At 44.4% G+C, this 17,610-nt stretch overlaps 1 protein-coding gene across 1 annotated transcript in view; it reads right to left on the bottom strand.

The window, feature by feature from the left end:
- Window positions 1-12,117, bottom strand: part of PDZRN3 (PDZ domain containing ring finger 3) — a 206,278-nt gene extending 194,161 nt beyond the window's left edge. Inside the window, exons 1-2 of the mRNA XM_045024857.1 lie at window positions 11,261-12,117; window positions 427-513 (exon numbers count right to left, since the gene is read on the bottom strand). Of these exons, the coding sequence (XP_044880792.1) occupies window positions 427-513; window positions 11,261-11,977 (804 nt within the window). The 5' untranslated portion in view covers window positions 11,978-12,117. The remainder of the gene's footprint in view (window positions 1-426; window positions 514-11,260) is intronic.
- Window positions 12,118-17,610: the final 5,493 nt, after the last annotated feature.

A 17,610-nucleotide genomic window follows, 5' to 3' on the forward strand; every position in this document is an offset into this window, starting at 1 on the left:
TAAATTATATCCTTTCCACAGTACAGTGGGCTGTTTAGTGTCTGATGGAAAGGACAGTAAATTTCTGAAGCCCCAACGGCAAAAGCAGTTTGAAACAAATTGTTAAAGGACCCGATCCTGTCAGCACTGAACTCATGGGACTATGTATTGACAGGACTGTGGTTTGCAGGAATGGGCTTATGTGCTTCAGCACTGTCTGCACAATCCAGATGTGACAGCACATTCATATCACTTAAGTGTAACTACCTGTGATCATGGATGAAAAACAGTGATATGGGGGAAAAAGGAGACACTCCATGTCGGTTTGAATATAAGGCATAAAACCATCTCCTACAGAGCCAAATATGTAGTCAGCAGCATTTCTTTCTCCAAACATTGATCTGCATGCTCTCCCTAACAAGAAAAGGCAAACACATTTTAACATACCACACATGGCCGGCCACCAATAATATTAAATCCAAGAGAGCCAGAGTCACGATGAAGGACAAGAGTCAATGCTTTAGTCTCTTCACCCTAGGAAAACAGGTAAAAGCATTCAAAACACGTGCATATAGTCAGATGCTAGGATGAGTCATTCTTCCATCTAAATATTTAGTTTGCTGATGAATTCCAGGGGAAGCGGTTTATGTCCAGATTTGCAAGAGAGCTCAAGACCCAGCACTCTCATTGTTCCCACATTCCATCTTTTCCATTGTTCTCAATAGGAATTGCTGAGTGCTGAGCTCTTTTGAAAATGCAGAATTTAAGATTTATGCATCATTTATTTTGCAAGCTAGAGCAATGAGAACCCTTTGCTGTGTCACGTGGCTCAGGTCTATAGCCTAATGGAATAAAAAAACATGTCCATATGCTATGTAGTAATTATAGCTATCTGATGTGACCATATTTGGTATGTAACAAATCTTCAGGGTCACCTATAGTCTGCTGTCTCTGATTCTTTTGTGATTGATTCTTGGGACAGCATTTTTATGTTGCCACTCTTTGTCTTGCTGATTACATTATGTTGTCCTAAACTATGAGTGATCCGAAGCAGCAGCAGACATGAAGTGTTACGAAACAGCAATTCTTTTGTGAATTTAGCAGGTAGAATTGAGAAAAAGCACCAGACTCCTAACAGTTGTTCAAAGTGAGTATTAGAAAGAGCAATTCCACTGAGATTCTAATTAATTCGGATCCTATCTATAAAGGCTTGACAGTGATAATAATAGAAAACCTCCTTCACTAAGAATTCCCCCAACTCCCAAATAGAAAACCCTAAAGTAGCATGTCTCTAATTAGACCGATAGGAATAATAGATATATTTTATGTATGATGTGCAATAGAGAAGAGGTGAAGGAGATACTCCATATAAACATGATCTGTTGTCCTGTCCTGTGTCCCAAGGTTGCTCCCAAACATAGAAACGTCATTGGCTTATATAATAACATCCTTTCCACGGATAAGTTGAAGCATTGTGATAGCTCTTAGTTGTGTCAAATTACATGGAAGGCAAAATTAAATGCCTATACTGTTAATGATGAATTTGAATCTTCAAAATCCACTAATTTTGGTCTTAGTCAAGCAACAGTTAATAATAGCACCTTACGGCAGGGCGGGGGACCCCTCACTTGTATATCTTAAGGGTTTCAGAGATGAGACTGTGCAGATATTCAGTGTGATATGGTGCGTGTCTAAATATAGATAAGTTCTTATCAGAACTTGAACATTGCTACCTGCAGATTTCTTGCTTTATTTTAACTAAAAGGTGAAAAAGTTATGAACACACAAGAATTTGAGGAAGTTATCTTACAAGTCTGGTTTTCCTAACCAATTAATGACATAAATTACAACAGTTACTTAGCAACTCAATGCAGATGTTTTTAGTTTGTGCATTTTTCTTTTCACATATCAGTTTGAAGTGGTCAATCAAATGTTATAAATGTCTAAATGTCAAAGCAATCCAATATCACTGAATCACTCTTGCAGGAAAAAAAGCGATGGGGCCAAATTTTCTGCTGCTGTAAACTGACAGAGCTCCACTAACCCAGTAGTGTGACAGAGAGATTCTTGCAGTGTACCCCTTTCCCCCCCAGCTGCTCAAAAGCACCCCTTTAGTGGAGCTGCATCAACATACACCAGCTGAGAATTTGGCCTATAATATTCCTCAGTTGTATGTGCTCATTTTCTTTCCTGAAGATCACATAAGTAGGCTGAGACCTGATCCCAGGAGGTATTGAGCATTCACAGCTCCCATTGATTTCAAGTGGATGTGCACATATTCAGCATTAATCAGAATCAGGCTTGCATGGAGGAATGACATACTAGGTGTTTTCATAGATATCTTCAAACCCAGACAACAGATAATATTTCAAGGAGAAAACTTTCCAGTCCTGTGAGACCACTTTTAAGGTCTGGTAAGTTCAACATTTGAAAGACAGGTATGCCATTGTCACAAAAGCAGTTTTCCCCTCCTTTCTTTTATACTACTCTGTGGAAGGAAATTGATTAGGTCAATCAAGAAACAATGACCATACTGCTCTCAGAAGGGTTGCTGTGATTAAAACTGAGTTAAGTACTTCCATTACAACTCCTGATTTTGGGGTGGACATTATACTTTTAATACCAAGGAGAAAGGTGTTCACTGTTGTTTTCCCCCCAATCTTCCCATGTCTACAGTTTGAGCTAAGCATGCAGGAGGATTTTGGAGCAAGCTTGAAAAATGGTAAAAAAAAAAATAATGAATTTTTTTCAAACTTCTTCATGAAAAATATCCTTGGTAATTTTTAAATAACTCCAACCAACTCTAATCTGAATCTGAATCTTCCCTGCCCCTTCAGACGTCACTTACAAGGTCTGCCATCCCTGTTGTTACTCAAGGCTACTCTTTGTTTGCATGTCCTCCTTGCTGTGTCCCATAAATTTTCCCTCTCTCTGTCGTGTTTGACAGAGGGACTCTTGCAGCATACCCCGTTGGTGTTTTCCTCCAGCTGCCCAATAGCACGCCTGCCATGGCACATTCTCTGGCTTCATTCTTAAAATATGTTCCAAATATTTCTGTCTTCTTGTGTGTATAACTTTGGATGTAAGGGGCTGTTGAACTCTTAACCAGCTCTAATGGCTTTGCATATTTTGTCCACCATTTTTACTGCAGCAGAGTAGTATTACAGTAAGGAATTGCATATGGCAATGCAAAGTGATTATTCTACCATATGTGCTAAAATATCTAAGCACAAGGGACCTTTCAATGTGTTGCTTTTATATTTTGTTACTTTTGAAGATTCATATCTCAGTGCTTGGGGGGGGGGAGGCTTTAAAAATGTTTTTATGTACATTAATGAAGCCACAAAGAGACTGATGCTAGTAGGGCTTGGTGAGTTTCTCTTCTTCCCTGAAACGTCTTATGTTCCAGTGAACCAACCATTATAAATGACTGACGATGTAATGGCCAGCATCCCAGCCCTGCCTATATCATCTGGTTCTGCAGCAAACCTGATGGTTCCTGGCATGCTGTATTTCCACACCTGAGGGCTCGTCTACACTGCAAAGTTGTCGACAAAACTTTTGTCTTTCATGGGTACTTAAAAAGCCACCACCACCCCGCGCGAAAGACAAAAGTTTTGCTGACACAAGCAGCTGTGTGAACGCGGCTTTGTCGGCAGGAGCGCTCTCCTGCTGACAAAGCTAAAGCCGCTCGCAGGGCTGGAAATATTTTGTCGGCAAAAGTACCAACAAAGTGTTTACACGCGCTGACGTTTAGCAACAAGGCTGTGTTGACACAGCCTTGTCACTAAAAGCTGCATGGTGTAGACAAGCCCTGAGTAAAGCTCTTCAACATAATTCTGGAAATTACTGTACTTCCCACCTGAATATTTTGGAGCTACTAAACTATCTCCTGCATTTTATTCGATACTCTAGAAGCTTCCTCATTTCTCTAGTGATGCTGTAGCTAAGAAGACATTTCTTACCAACCAGAGAAACTCTACTCCTCCTGACATAGGCACCAACTCCGTGGGTGCTCCAGGGCTTCCCATGGGGAAAAATTGGTGGGTACTCAGCACCCACTAGCAGCTCCTCGCCCCCCACCCCGCCCCCCAGCTCACCTCCGCCTCCCCCCCTGAGCGCGCCACGTGCCTGCGTTGCCCCCCCCCATCTCCCAGCGCTTGCTGGGAACATGGTCGTGGAAAAGGCGGGGCGAGGGTGGGGATTTAGGGAAGGGGTCCAATAGGGACAGGGAGGGGGCGGAGCTGGGGTGGGGACTTTGGGGAAGGGGTTGGAATGGGAGTGGGGAGAGGGTGAAGTTGGGGCGGGGCCGGGGGCACACGAGCACCCATTGGCGCCGGGGAAAGTTGGCGCCTATGCCTCCGGATAAGAGGAATACAGGCTAACCGAACTATGCCAAATTGTACAGTCAGGAACACATTCTAAGAAAAACAAATCTGCTTTTACAGTAGAACCTCAGAGTTACAAACATCTCGGGAATGGAGGTTGTTCGTAACTCTGAAATGTTTGCAACTCTGAACAAAACGTTACGGTTCTTTCAAAAGTTTACAACTGAACATTGATTTAATACAGCTTTGAAACTTTACTGTGCAGAAGAAAAATGCCGCTTTCCCGTTATTATTTAGTAGTTTACATTTAACAGTACAGTACTTGCTTTTTTTTTTTTTTTTTGGTCGTCGTCTCTGCTGCTGCCTGATTGCGTACTTCCAGTTCCAAAGGAAGTGTGTAGTTGACTGGTCAGTTTGTAACTCAGGTGTTCGTAACTCTGAAGTTCAACTGTAGTTTTCAGTAGTTTGGTTGCCTTTTATAATTTAAAATTCTGGAGGATACTGCCTTCATAAAGACCCCAGTACTATGGACCAGGTCCTCAACTAGTGCAAACTGACAACTTCATTGATTTGACTGGATCTATGCTGAGGGTCTGTCACATATCCATTTTACCTACCCATGGACTCCCTTTCACTGCAGTATCAATGCAGGTTTGAATACAGTAAAATAAAAGTGCATAGGAGTTAAAACAAGAGATCTCTGTTCTCACCTTTCTGGATATTGGCTACTTGTACATTTTAAAAATGTAATCCTCAGTATTTCTGTTAGTGTGTGGCTTTTTCACGGGGCTCTGAAGGAGGTCAGACTGCAGCACAGCCTCCGGTTTGGAGGGGGTTCTGTGGCCTAGGACCCAGCTCCAAAAATACCTTGTTAATTCATCCTTGCTCCTTTCTTCCCAATGACTTCAGCATAAACCATGTGCCTACATGCAAGGGCAGAATGTGACCAACTTTATCAATAGGTTTGAATAATGGTATGATTCAGTGAGGATCAAGCACAGTTTAAATAGCCTGAGGTTTTTCTTTTAGATGTATTCAGACTTTGATGTATTCAGACTGACTTTCTTTATCAAACGAAATATTCATTTTGGGTGAAACACATCACCACCTCTCCTTCAAACACACACACAAAAGCCCTCACCTCTCGCCACCTCAAACCTCAATGTCTGCCTCTCCAAATGCAAGGCACACTTCTTAGACCTCATTTTCAATAATAAAAACACACAGCACAGCAGACATGAAATAAATAAATACATACATACATACATATTTAAAAAAAAAAATCCTCACATTTAGTCCTCAAGGATGAAAAAGGAGAGAGGGGAGGGAGAACACATGCAAGTCATGCAACTTAATGCACATCTGGAAGGTGCTCAAACACTATGTAGATCAGATGGTGTCAAGGCTGATTCTCCACTCTGGCACTTCGAATGCAGAAGGTGGGGGCCTGCAAGGATTCTAAAAATTAATACTGGCCACTCCAGTATTAAACTCCCAAGATTACAGCTTCTCTCTGACCTTGGCTTGGTAAACACTGCCACCACCCAAATGCAAAAAAACCCTTTGAACCCAGGAAGGAGCACTTGGGAATTCCTTCCTGTGGGGCACCCTCAATCCCTTTCACCCCCCCTCCAGGGAACAGCTGAGAAGGAAAACGAAGGAAATTAGCTGTTGCCACCAGCTAATATATGCACAAACCTCTTAGGACACCAAAACTCCAATCCTGTTCTTAAAAAAGGTAAATTTTATTAAAAACAAAAAGAAAGAAAATATATCTGGAACTTAGGCTTCTGCTAGATTTTAAAAGAGCAATTCCAAAAATTTAGCACCCCAAATAGCTTTCTTGGGGGTTCAGCTTAAAGATTACAAGCAAACAAAAGCATCTGGGGTTAGCACAGAGGAGTCCACTAGCCATAAGAAATAAACAGAAATAAACCTAACTGCGTCTTTCTGAACATTCCTGATCTACTTACACATTTGGGGGTTCCAAATAAGTAGTTCTAAGTATGATCTATGATTATACCTGGCTTAAAGGTTCTCATAGCATAACTGCTCCCTGTTCCCCTCGTTCCTGGAGAGCCACAACAGAGACAAAGGAGATTTTTTTTTCCCCATTTAAAAAAGTTCTAGGCTTCCCACTGGCTCTTTTGGTCAGGTGTCCACTCCCTTTCCTTTAGCTGGGGGACTTTTTAACCCTTTACAGGTAAAGGGAGCAGAGAACAGCCACCAAGAGGGACTTTATAGCTAACTGGTTGGGTGGGTGTCTATAAAAGGGAGCCCCCCTCCTTCATTTATCACAGATGGTATAAGAGCCTGAATAAAATAGATTAAAACGCCTGATTAATTGGGCTTTGTGCAGAGATCTCTGCTGGGATTATATGTAGGAGGGGGAATAGAATTCCCCTTTCCTCAGTGGATGGACAGTCCACAGCCATATTTCCTCCTATGCAGGTTTTTGAGCCACTAGATCTACATAATTGCAGCTTCAGTGGCTCTGTTCCCAGCACACTCTCCCCTCCCCCACCATATGACATTCTATTCAAACGCCTTCCACAGCACACAGTTGACCTGTTCTTGATCTCTTAGTGCAATCCCATCATGATGGTCAACTGGTATAGAAGGCCCTGTGGACATCCTCAAACCACCATTTAATTTCCCCATTGATTCATACTTTGAATAGAATGGTGCGGAGGCCTCTCTTCTATCTAGAGTGGTTCCACATCACTACCAATGAGCAATAATCCTGCCTGGAACGCCAGAACTAACCTGCACAGAGAACTCAGGCCATGGTAAAATAAATAGATGGAACAAATATAATGTGCACAAACACATTAACACAGTTCATTAATGACCATTCTATTTGAGCAATGAGGGCTTCAATCTTGACCAATTAACTACAGCTTATAGCAAATATTTCAGGTATAAATAATAATAATAATATTGGTAATGACAATGAACATTTTGACTGGGCACAGTTATTTCTGAACCTGGAATCAAATGGAGAAGTCAATTATTCTGTATTTTACTACTCCTAAACCAGGTGTTCTGGGACCAGAAGTTGTTTATAGACACCATCCAGTGCTGCATATATTATGCTGGCATCATTGTCTGAATAAATAATCCAGGACTGAATAATCTGGAAGCAAGCCACATCCCAAACTGGTGCAACATCTCTTGCAGTAGGTGATCACCTTGTCAACATGGTCTTTTTCAAAAATCTCTAGTGCACAAAGATGCATGTTTCCTGATTGTACTTGTTTTGACACTGAGCAGACTGAAACTATTAACATTGGAAAGTTGCCCAAAATGCCATGAAAGTCATGTAATTGACTGACCGCTAGACCACAAGTTTGTGGTGACACAACACCTTTTGGCTTTCTTCACATTACGCACCGCTTCAGAAAACTGCACAACAGCCTTTTTGTAGCAGGGCTGAAAATGAACCCAGTCATGTTAGTCAGCTGCATCCAGAGATTTGATAAAAGTATCGCTGGAAATTACACACTGTGGACATTATCTATTTGTAACAGTACTGTGACGTTTCACTCCATATTCTTTATGAAAATATGCTTATGATATGACTGACAGAACAGATGTACTTTATGCAAGTTTGGTCTTGTAAGAGATCATTGGAAAGGTTATAATTTACTCAATATGATTACCCAATTTGTATGCCTGTATCATTTCTGTATCTGAAGTTAGGAATATTGACTATGTATCTGTATTTCAACTATGCTACTTTGGGTGACACCCACTGCTAACACTTCAGGTACAACAATGGAAAAGCCAGACAGGGCGGATGGCCAATCAGCAAGAACAATGGACTGTGAAAAGGCTTGGCCTTCCTGGGGATGCTCCATACTGCCACTGACTCATGGACGCTGTGAAACTATCAGGTCTTGTCACCCGATACTAAACATTACCTGGGACTTCTTGTAACTTTCCACTGGAAGGGAAGGGGTGTCAAGCTTGGGAAACAAAGGATTCCTGCCTTATGTAAAGCCTATTTAAGGGTGGGGAGGAAGGCAAACTGGACTCCTCCTCGCCATGGACTGTCTGCCCAAGAAGAAAGACTGCTAAAACCACCTGAAGGGAAGGCAGGGGGGAGTCCAGAGTGCGACAGGTGTCTGGTCTGAAAAGAAATATACCTGGAACTCTGAACCACAGAAACGTTGCAACCTGCCTAAAATAACATTTAGGTTAAGAAATTACATTTTGTAACCTGTTTCTTAAGTATGCTGAGCTTAGCTTGCATGTTTGGTTTCATTTGCTTAGTAATCTGCTTTGTTCTGTCTGTTATATTCATTTAAAATCCACCTTTGGTAGCTAATAAACTTATTTCTTGTTTATAACATAACCTAGTTTATGTAATTTCTAACTGGGGGGGGGACAAGAAGTTGTGCATATCTCCCTCCACATTGAGGGAGGGGGCAAATTTCATAAAGCCTTTGGGTTTGTCCCCCTTAAAGGGAGTGGGCACCAGAGTGTTGGGGCTGAATCTTTCCAGAGCGGATCTGTGTCTCCCTGTGCAGCTGGGGGTGGCCCTGCCTGCCTGTGCGCCTAGCCCAGCAAGGCCAGGTAAAGGGGACCCAGGCTGGCAGAATAAGTGACACCCCTAAAGGCCCCGTCACAAGCACCTTTCATAAAATTGCATCCCACAGCACTTTACGGAACTAAATAATGCAGCAGCAAAGTTATCAGCAGAGTGAGAGAAATTCAGAAGTTCAGATAAGGGGGCAAAGGTGTGAGTTTTGGATCAGATTTAAGATGAAGCTGATGAGGTAGAGAGATATAAAAAGGCAATTCCAGACGGTGGGAGCCGTAGAGAAGGATTTCACATCAACTACAGAGCAAGTGGGGGGACCAGATGAGTGGAGGGAGCAGAGCCGGGTGCAGAATGAAAGAAATGGTGGGGGGGGGGGAGAGATCTATAAATTAGGGGTTATGGTTGAGTAAATCCAAAGAATGCTTTTAAAAAGAGGCAGTTTTGATCTGACTTGGATCCACTGAGTGTGGGGTCTGTGATTTCTTTTATTAGTTTCATTTAGTTATTAGCCTGCATTGTCTTCAGATACCATCTACAGACTTAAAGCATATCCCCTATCGAGATGATGTTGTTGTTGTTGTTATCTGACAAACACTGATCTTTTTTCTTCCCATTAATTTCTAATGGGGTAGAAGATTATAAAAAGAAGTTTTGTTTACATTGCTGTTTGAATATCAGCAGCATCAAAGATGTCAGTGCAGCTCTCTGAACAGAGCTTGATAAGTTTGCTGCTGCATCTGTGGATGTGGTAAGTTGTGAAAACCCCAAGATGTGTTCTCAGTGCTTTCATCGTGAAGTTAATTGGTTTCTTGGTGCTCCCCTCACGTGGAAGACTTGTTCTGATTAATAGTTTGGGGTCACTGAAACCTTGTGCTGTATAACTCTGCTTCCTGAAGAATCTGCTTCTGGTCATCTTGATTTTATAAGCAGCCCATTCCAGGTAGTTCAAAGTCAAGATAAATTTAAATTAGGTAAATCCAGCGTTTGAAATCCCTATTATAGATGGTTCAGAAAAAAGAAAGCTCAAAGTAGATGGCCCATACTTGGACATACAGTAGGAAGTCCACACTATTTGGTTTCACATCATGGAAAGCTCATTGCTAGCGGCTACCGATTGTGCAGTGTATTTGAGGTGTGTCTGTGTTGTGTAAGGGCTAATCCTAGTGACATCATACTGTGGAAAGCCCTATTACGGAAAACCCATTCTGAATGATTTAAGGTTATGGAATGCTGGATCTGGAAAGTGCTGGGTCACCAAAAGTCTTTTGCAAATGATTCTGTTTAGTGTTACGCCCAGTAAGTTGACTTCTGGTGATTCGATACTGTGAGTCCTGAAAATCCCATGTGGTGTTTACAGGGTTCTCCGGGAAGGGAAGTGAGAAGAGGGATTGTGACCTGGATAGACGACCATCCCTGTAGTATCTTCAGATACTACTGGGCAGTCCCATTAGAAATACATACATAGAAACAGACTGTGGCAGTTAAAGACCAGAGCTCATCATCATATTTCAAATGACTTTTTTGTTTGTTATGCTCTTTTATCAAAGCAACTACTTCTTAATGACAAGCCTAACATTTGACTCTCTCTAGCACCCTACACATCAGTTCCCCAAAACACATCAAATAGCACCATGAGTTCTGAGCACACATAACTCCGTCATTCCCCAGTTTTCAGTGAAAAGCCATAAAACCATACCATAAGAAAACAGAGATGGTAGGAAACAATAAACGGGCTTAAAAAGAAACGGCGAGCAAACTATGTGGTGTGGGGAACGGCCCAGAAATAAGTGTCACTTTAACATAATCCATGGCCAGAGCTTGAAGCATTTTTTAAAAATCACAGAGATAAACACAGGAACTATATATATATTTCCCTCTGGATTTTGATAACTCCCTCCTTCTTTTCTAAGGCCGGTCCTGTTTCTTCAGTTGGTGGCCAGCAGCTAAGCTGTAAATATTTGCCCTTCACCCAGACCTGCCAGCTGGCTGAGGCTGCAGCTGACAGGCAAGGCTGCGGGCGAGGAAGGGGGGAGGAAATATGTCTCAAGGCAAAAAGAAATCCTGGTTACTTACCAGACCTTCCTCATGGGGAAAGAGAAGAAAAGTGCTTTCAACAGGGTGCCACACTCACAGCTCCCCCTCCCCTCCCCAGGAGCCCCAAAGTCTGGCACTTGGATGCTATTTTCAAAGGGACTTTTCCCCGCTAGTGTATCTGCCTCAAAGCTGTGGCTCAAGCCCAGGGTGAAGGATAAAACAAGGGGCGGGGGGCTCTCCGGTCCAAATCAGCGCCCTGCGGGGGTGAAAGCAGGCGCTGAAAGAAGGGGGTTGGCAGGAGGGCAGGGGACAGGGGGCAGAGAGAGCGGAGCACCTGAGGGCGGCTGCCCCCCGCCACCGCCGCCCCCTTTACCTTGCAGGGCGGCGCGGCCAGGCTGCGGCTGAGCGAGTCGAGGCGGGCGCTGTACTCGGTGAACTTCTTCTGGTAGCGCAGCGCTGTCATCTGCAGCTCCAGCTGCGCGGCCGAGAGCTGGGCCAGCAGCGACTTCTCCCGCTTGCCGGCCCGCAGCGCCTCCTTCTTCAGCTCCTTCTCCAGCCCGCCGACCTTGGCCTGCAGGCAGCCGCTGTGGCCCCGGAGGGCTTCCAGGCAGCCGTGGCCGCCGGCGCGTCGCTCCCGGTGGGTCAGCACCAAGCCGCAGCCCCGCTCGCAGACGCCCACCGGCCTGGCCTCGCAGCTCTCCCGCATGTGGGCGTCCACGTCGCGCCGGTTCAGCACCTGGCCGCAGCCCGGGTGGCGGCAGCGGGCCGGCGAGTAGCCGCAGCGCGCGGCGTGGGCGCCCAGCTGCTGCAGCGGGACCACCTGCCCGCAGCCCCGCGCGTGGTGCTCGCACTTGATGTCCAGCTTGAGGATGAGGCTGCGGAGCGGCAGGACGTGGTTGAGCTCCTTGGCCGAGAGGCGCCGGCAGCGGGCCGGGCAGCTGCCCTGCTGCACCACCCAGGGCAGCACGCAGCCCGCGCAGAACACGTGGCCGCAGGGGGTGGTCAGCGGGTCCTCCAGCACCTTGTGGCACAGGTTGCACTTGAAGTCGGGGTCCACCTCCCCGCTGAAGCGGTCCAGCTCGAACCCCATCCTGCGGGCTCGGCCCCCCGGGCTGGGGGGCTGGGGCGGGGGGTTCACACGCTCACCAGCCCCCCGGCTTCAGAGAGGAGCCCGCGCTGCAGAGATCACGGGGAAGGATCTGGCCCCCCGCGCGTTGATTTCCTCGGGAGCAGCAGCCCAGACTGGCTGGCTGCGGGCTGTCGACTGGCTCAACTAATTGCCGGAGACTTCCTCGCAAACGGGCTGGGGAGGGATCCTCTCTACCGCATTGACTGGAGTTAACGCGCACCGCTTCGCGGCGCACCGTTCTGCGCCCCCCTTCCCTCCCCGCGCCCCTTGTTCAGGGCTGGCCGCGGGTGCGATCGTGGGGGGAGGGGGGAACAACCCTGCGGTCCCAGCTTTTAGCAAGGGGAGAGGGGGCACCAGTCCCCCCCCCCACCAGTTCCCAGCTGCCCGGAGAGGGGAGGGAGGCAGCCGCAGAATGGGGGTCAGAGGACAGTGCCTGTGTTTCCCCCTTGTGTTTTCTGGAACTGGAAAGCTGCTCTGGGTTCAGGAGACACGCGGGGGGGGGAGTGTTCAAGGGGGGCTTCTTGAGGAGTGGCGCTGTGGAGAACTGCGGGTGCGGTGCTTGGGGATGGGGCAGGTGGTGGGGGGACTTGGGAATCTGGGGGGACTGACTCCAGGTCGCGAGGGGACTTTGTGGGGGGGGACGCGAGGGGCACAAGTGTGATGGGGGCCCTGCTAGGTAGAGGAAGGGGTATCGGGGAGAGAAGCGAGGTCCTGGGTGGACTTTGAGGAGGAGTGACAAGGAGGATTGGGGGGAGGCTTGAGGCGGATACAAGGTACTAAGAGAAGAGGGGAAGGGAACTGAATGGGACAGTTACCAGAGGGAAATTGAAGGGATTGGAAAGGGAAGTTGGAGGCAGGCTTGTGTGGGCGGGAAAAGTCACAGAGAGGGGTGTGTGGTAGCCAGGTTCTGGGGAGATCTTGGGGAGAGGAGCTGGGTGTGAGGGACAGGCACCCTCAGGGGACTTAGGCAAGGGCTGTTTTTGGGGGGAGACATAACTGGAGATGGGGGGAGACACAGCTTAGGGAGGGCAGGTACCTGAGTGGGGGAGCTGGGAGGGCAGGAATTGGAGGCTGGGATAAAAAGATTGAGGTGTGTAGAATATATCAAGGCAGGACTTGTTGGAGGACAGATGCTGGCGTGGGGGCTAGGGGAGGCAAACTGATATGGGGGCCGTTGGGGAAGAGACTGGGAAAGATACTTGCAGGACTCGGGGTTGAGGGGGAAGCTGGAGCACTCATGCTGGAAAACCTAATTTGGATATTAGGCTGTTAACACTCTCCAAGAGATGAGTGCAAACAGCACAATCCAACAGTACAGTTCATATCTTCATAAAAAGGAGCATATTTTCCATGTTTGTGTGGTCTATTAATGTCCCATTAATGTCAATGGGAGTTATGTGTGTATAGACCCAGGACAGTTTAGTACTTTTGAAGACTGTTTCCATCCGGAGATAATCTAAAAGCATTTCATATAGAGCTATAAAGTGCTAGTGAGACCACACCTGGAGTCCTGTGCAGAATATTGGGCACCATATTACATGTTGACACTGAAGAACTGGAAAAGCCATAAATTAGCATTGCCTAGCTCAGATGGTAAAGTAGAATTCTCCCAGAATTGCCATCTACGCATGATTGCTCTTTTAGTATGCCCTATTTTACGGTAAAGTGGGAGCACAGCTAGGACTGAAGGCTTCAAGATGACCTTTAGTATCCCACTATTATATCATGGTAGAACGATTTTCTGAATGTCTGTGATGATTGTTTGTCTGGAACTGACCTTTAAAAAGTTGCAGCTTAGTAGTCACATCCTTATGTTATCATTTCAAACACTGGAGAGTGTTTTCCAACACTGTCAGTTAGCATGGGACACAGGCCTCAGTGGGCAGGTATCCCATTGACTTCAGCAATGGGAGTTTTATCTGAATGGCACCTCCAGGATTTGTCCCTATGTAATATGACCTGTTCTGATAATGCATGCTTTATCAGGGCCTGATCCAAAGCCCATTGCAGTCAATGGGAGCCTTTTCATTGACTTCAGTGGATCCGAATCGGGTCCTAAATAGTGTAGGCCTGGTCTACACAGGGATATTGACCAGCATAGCTATTATGGAATAAGCTAGTCTGCAATAGTTATTCCTTCATGGATACTCTCTTCCAAAATATATTCTGGAATGATTACTTCTCTCACAAAGTTTATTCCTCAATAACTATCTGGTCAATTTCCTTGTGTCGATAAGGTCTTACTGAAATATTTTACCATTTAAGTTCTTTGGGGCCGACACTATCTCTTTTTTATGTTTTTTATAGTCCATAGTCCCTTTTGAACAATATTACACTAGATACATTATCTCCCTTAAATATATCTATTACAGATTAGATGAATTGGTTTAAAAATCCTAATACCACAGTACCTTCTCCTGCTCCTATTGAAACCAAGTGCAAAACTTCCATTGACTTCAATGGGAGTGAAATTAGGACCAGGGTTCTTAAAAGTGATTAGAAACTGTACAAATATCTGTATGGAAAATGTTGTCAAGAGCTTGTGTAATGTTTTCATTTGGAGTCACACCAGGCAGATGCTGATGGGGGATTATGTGATCCACTTTAATAGTACTTTTATGTGTGCATAGGCTTTTATTTATGAATTGAATTAAGTCTCAAGAAAGCTTTTGCAGGCCACCCACCATGTGTCACCTCTTTCCTTTATAAATTAATTTGAGATGACGACAGTTCAGTCTGTCTCCTTGCAGTCGTTACACACAGCAGAAAACTGTGAATGCAACTTTTGCCACTTGAGACAGACACTTAAATTTAGTTTTCTGTGACGAAAAATAATCCTCAATGTGAGTCTTTAATGTTGTTTTTCAAAGACTGAGGTTTGAAACTGAAAGGAGGTTTGGTTTCTACTGTAATTGCCAGCAAGGCTGGAATTAGGCTGCCACAGCTAGGAAGGGTCCATTTCATTTAGCTGGGTCTTTCATCATTAGAGGTACGGTACTGGGGTGGGACCATTTCTTGAACCCTTAGGGCACTTTCATTTAACACTGATGTCCTGTCATAAGCATGAGGGCACCTTTTTGTATTACTGGGGAAAAGCCCAGGCATAATTCCAACACGAGAGGGTTTGTGTCAAGCTGGGTTGGTGCTTACTGGTGTTCTGCAACAGGCTGTGTTTATTCAATCTTCCTGTGTTTCTGTGAGGCCAGAAAGCTTATCAACTGAACTCATTCAGCCTAAGTTGGTTTGTTCCATTACTATCAAAAGCATGATTTTATGTTCACTTCTGAGATTTCTGAAAGGAAGTTTCCTTTTTATAACTTTCTACCCTTTTTTTAAAAAAAGAAGCTTTTCAGTGACTCTGGTTATGCAGATGTAGCATCAACATTTTCTCTATAGCAGATTTGGGTCTATATTATCATGATGTTCCAATTTATTTATCTCCAACTAAACACTGAAAGGTAATAGAATCTGTTCATTAGAGCATGATCTTCCCCAAACTTTTTTCTTGGGTTTATCTCTTTATTTCATCAGATGGATTCTTACTGAAATTTGTAACTCACTATGGCCCTGATTCAGCAAAGTACTGAAGCACATGCTTAACTTTTAAGATGTGTGTCTAAATCCCCTAGACTGCTTTGAGGATCTCAGCCACAATTTCGGTGACTGCCAAACTGGATACAAATTTGCAACTTTGAAAGTTTCCATATCCTATTACGCACGCCTCTGATCCATCTAGCAATCCATATTTTCTTATATGATGTGTGTGCTTATCCTCCTCTAAAAAGTAAAAACTTTTGTGTCAAGCTTTCATTTTTATTAGCAACAGAATCTAAACATGCATTAGTAAGAGACATGCAACATAGTTACAGTGACAGAGGAACAAATAGAGTGTCAGAGGGTTGTTATAGAATAACATAATGGGGCTCCCAGCAGGGCACTACCACAACACAAATTATTAACATAATAATATATTTGCAAAATAATTTAAGTAATGAAAATCTTTACTTCAGTGAGGTCAGGACTTCACCCTACACATGTGCATTTGGGGTTGGTGGTGGAGTGGAGAGAGATGTTTAGGAGACAATTATATATACTGCAATAGAGTAAAATAGAATAAGAAAAAAAACAGTCTAAAAGGCAGACGAACCATGTTACTGATGATGTGTTATAACAAAAGGAAGTAATATCACTAATCTGAATAAGTGCAGTGCTTTCTGAAGGAGTGTGCAAATGAGGAGAAATACGCCACCTAACAGAAACATTAACGTCTTTCCTTTATGGTCCATAATCCATATATATATATGCTTTTGGTTTTGAATAACATGTTTCTATATTATTTTTAATATGGACAGAGTTAAATATGAAAAGCTTTGGAACAAACACTTTATATTTGCAGGGCTGCTATAGTTATTGCAGTGTATTTGCTCAAGAGTTCAATTCTTTTTATCTAGATACTTATATAATTCTGACTCTCATTGCCATAGTACCTGAGTGCCTACAATTGTTACTGGATTTTATTCTCAAAACTCCCGAGTGAGGTAGGGAAATATCAGTCCCATTTGCACATGAGAAACTGAGGCACAAGGTGGCATAAATGATTTGTCTAAGGTCACCCAGGATGTCTGTGGCTGAGAGCCAAGAATCAAAGCCAGGTCTCCAGAGTCCCAGTCCAGTGCTCTAGCTACTTGATCAAATGCAGGAACTGGTTTTCAGAGAGCTGCTTGTTTTTACACATGCTGTCAATTGCCCAGTTAAGCTGACTGAGGCACAAAGCAGGCGACTTGCCCAAAATCACACAAATTCTGAAGTTCAGCTGAGGCTGTCTCTCAGGAAGCACCTTGCACCAGTCCTTTGCTCTGACTAATAAGCCACAAACCAGAAGAATTTTGTTTGTGAGTGTTCTGACCTGTACAAAAACATAAGGTATATATTGAATTATCATGCAAACCCCACATACTGTGCCATGTCATTTCTTTTCCTTTTGCTCTCTTATTTAACCAATTAAAAGAGAAACAAGTTAACATTATCTATGCCTAATTCTCTTTCACACATCTTACGTGCTGTAACTAACGATAATGTTTAAACCCAGACTATAATTAACTCTGTGGTTATGAATGGAGAATAAAACATAAACCCTCATTAAGGGCTCTATTCTGTGAGAGGTTGCTAGCCCTCCCTGTACAGTGAATTCAGTGGTAGGGGAGGCCATTCTACACCTTGGAGAATAGGGATCTGAATGAATTACTATTATAATGCTGTTATGTCTGAATAGAAATCATGTTCAAGGATCACTCAATGCTCTCTTTGGGCAAACACAAAGAGATCCAGAAAGCTCAGAAGTGTGTGTGTGGAGGTTATTTCTGAAGTCCTTGGACCCAGTCCTTTCCTCACTGAAGTGAATGAAATAACAGGAACAAGAGTAAGCCCTTTTTCACACTAAGGGTACGTCTTCACTACCCGCCGGATTGGCGGGTAGCAATCGAATTCTCGGAGTTCGATATATCGCGTCTCATCTAGACACGATATATCGAACTCCGAACGCGCTCCCGTCGACTCCGGAACTCCACCACCGCGAACGGCGGTGGCGGAGTCGA

The sequence above is a fragment of the Mauremys mutica genome, chromosome 7 (genome assembly GCF_020497125.1).
Source record: "Mauremys mutica isolate MM-2020 ecotype Southern chromosome 7, ASM2049712v1, whole genome shotgun sequence".
Classification (NCBI taxonomy): domain Eukaryota; kingdom Metazoa; phylum Chordata; order Testudines; family Geoemydidae; genus Mauremys; species Mauremys mutica.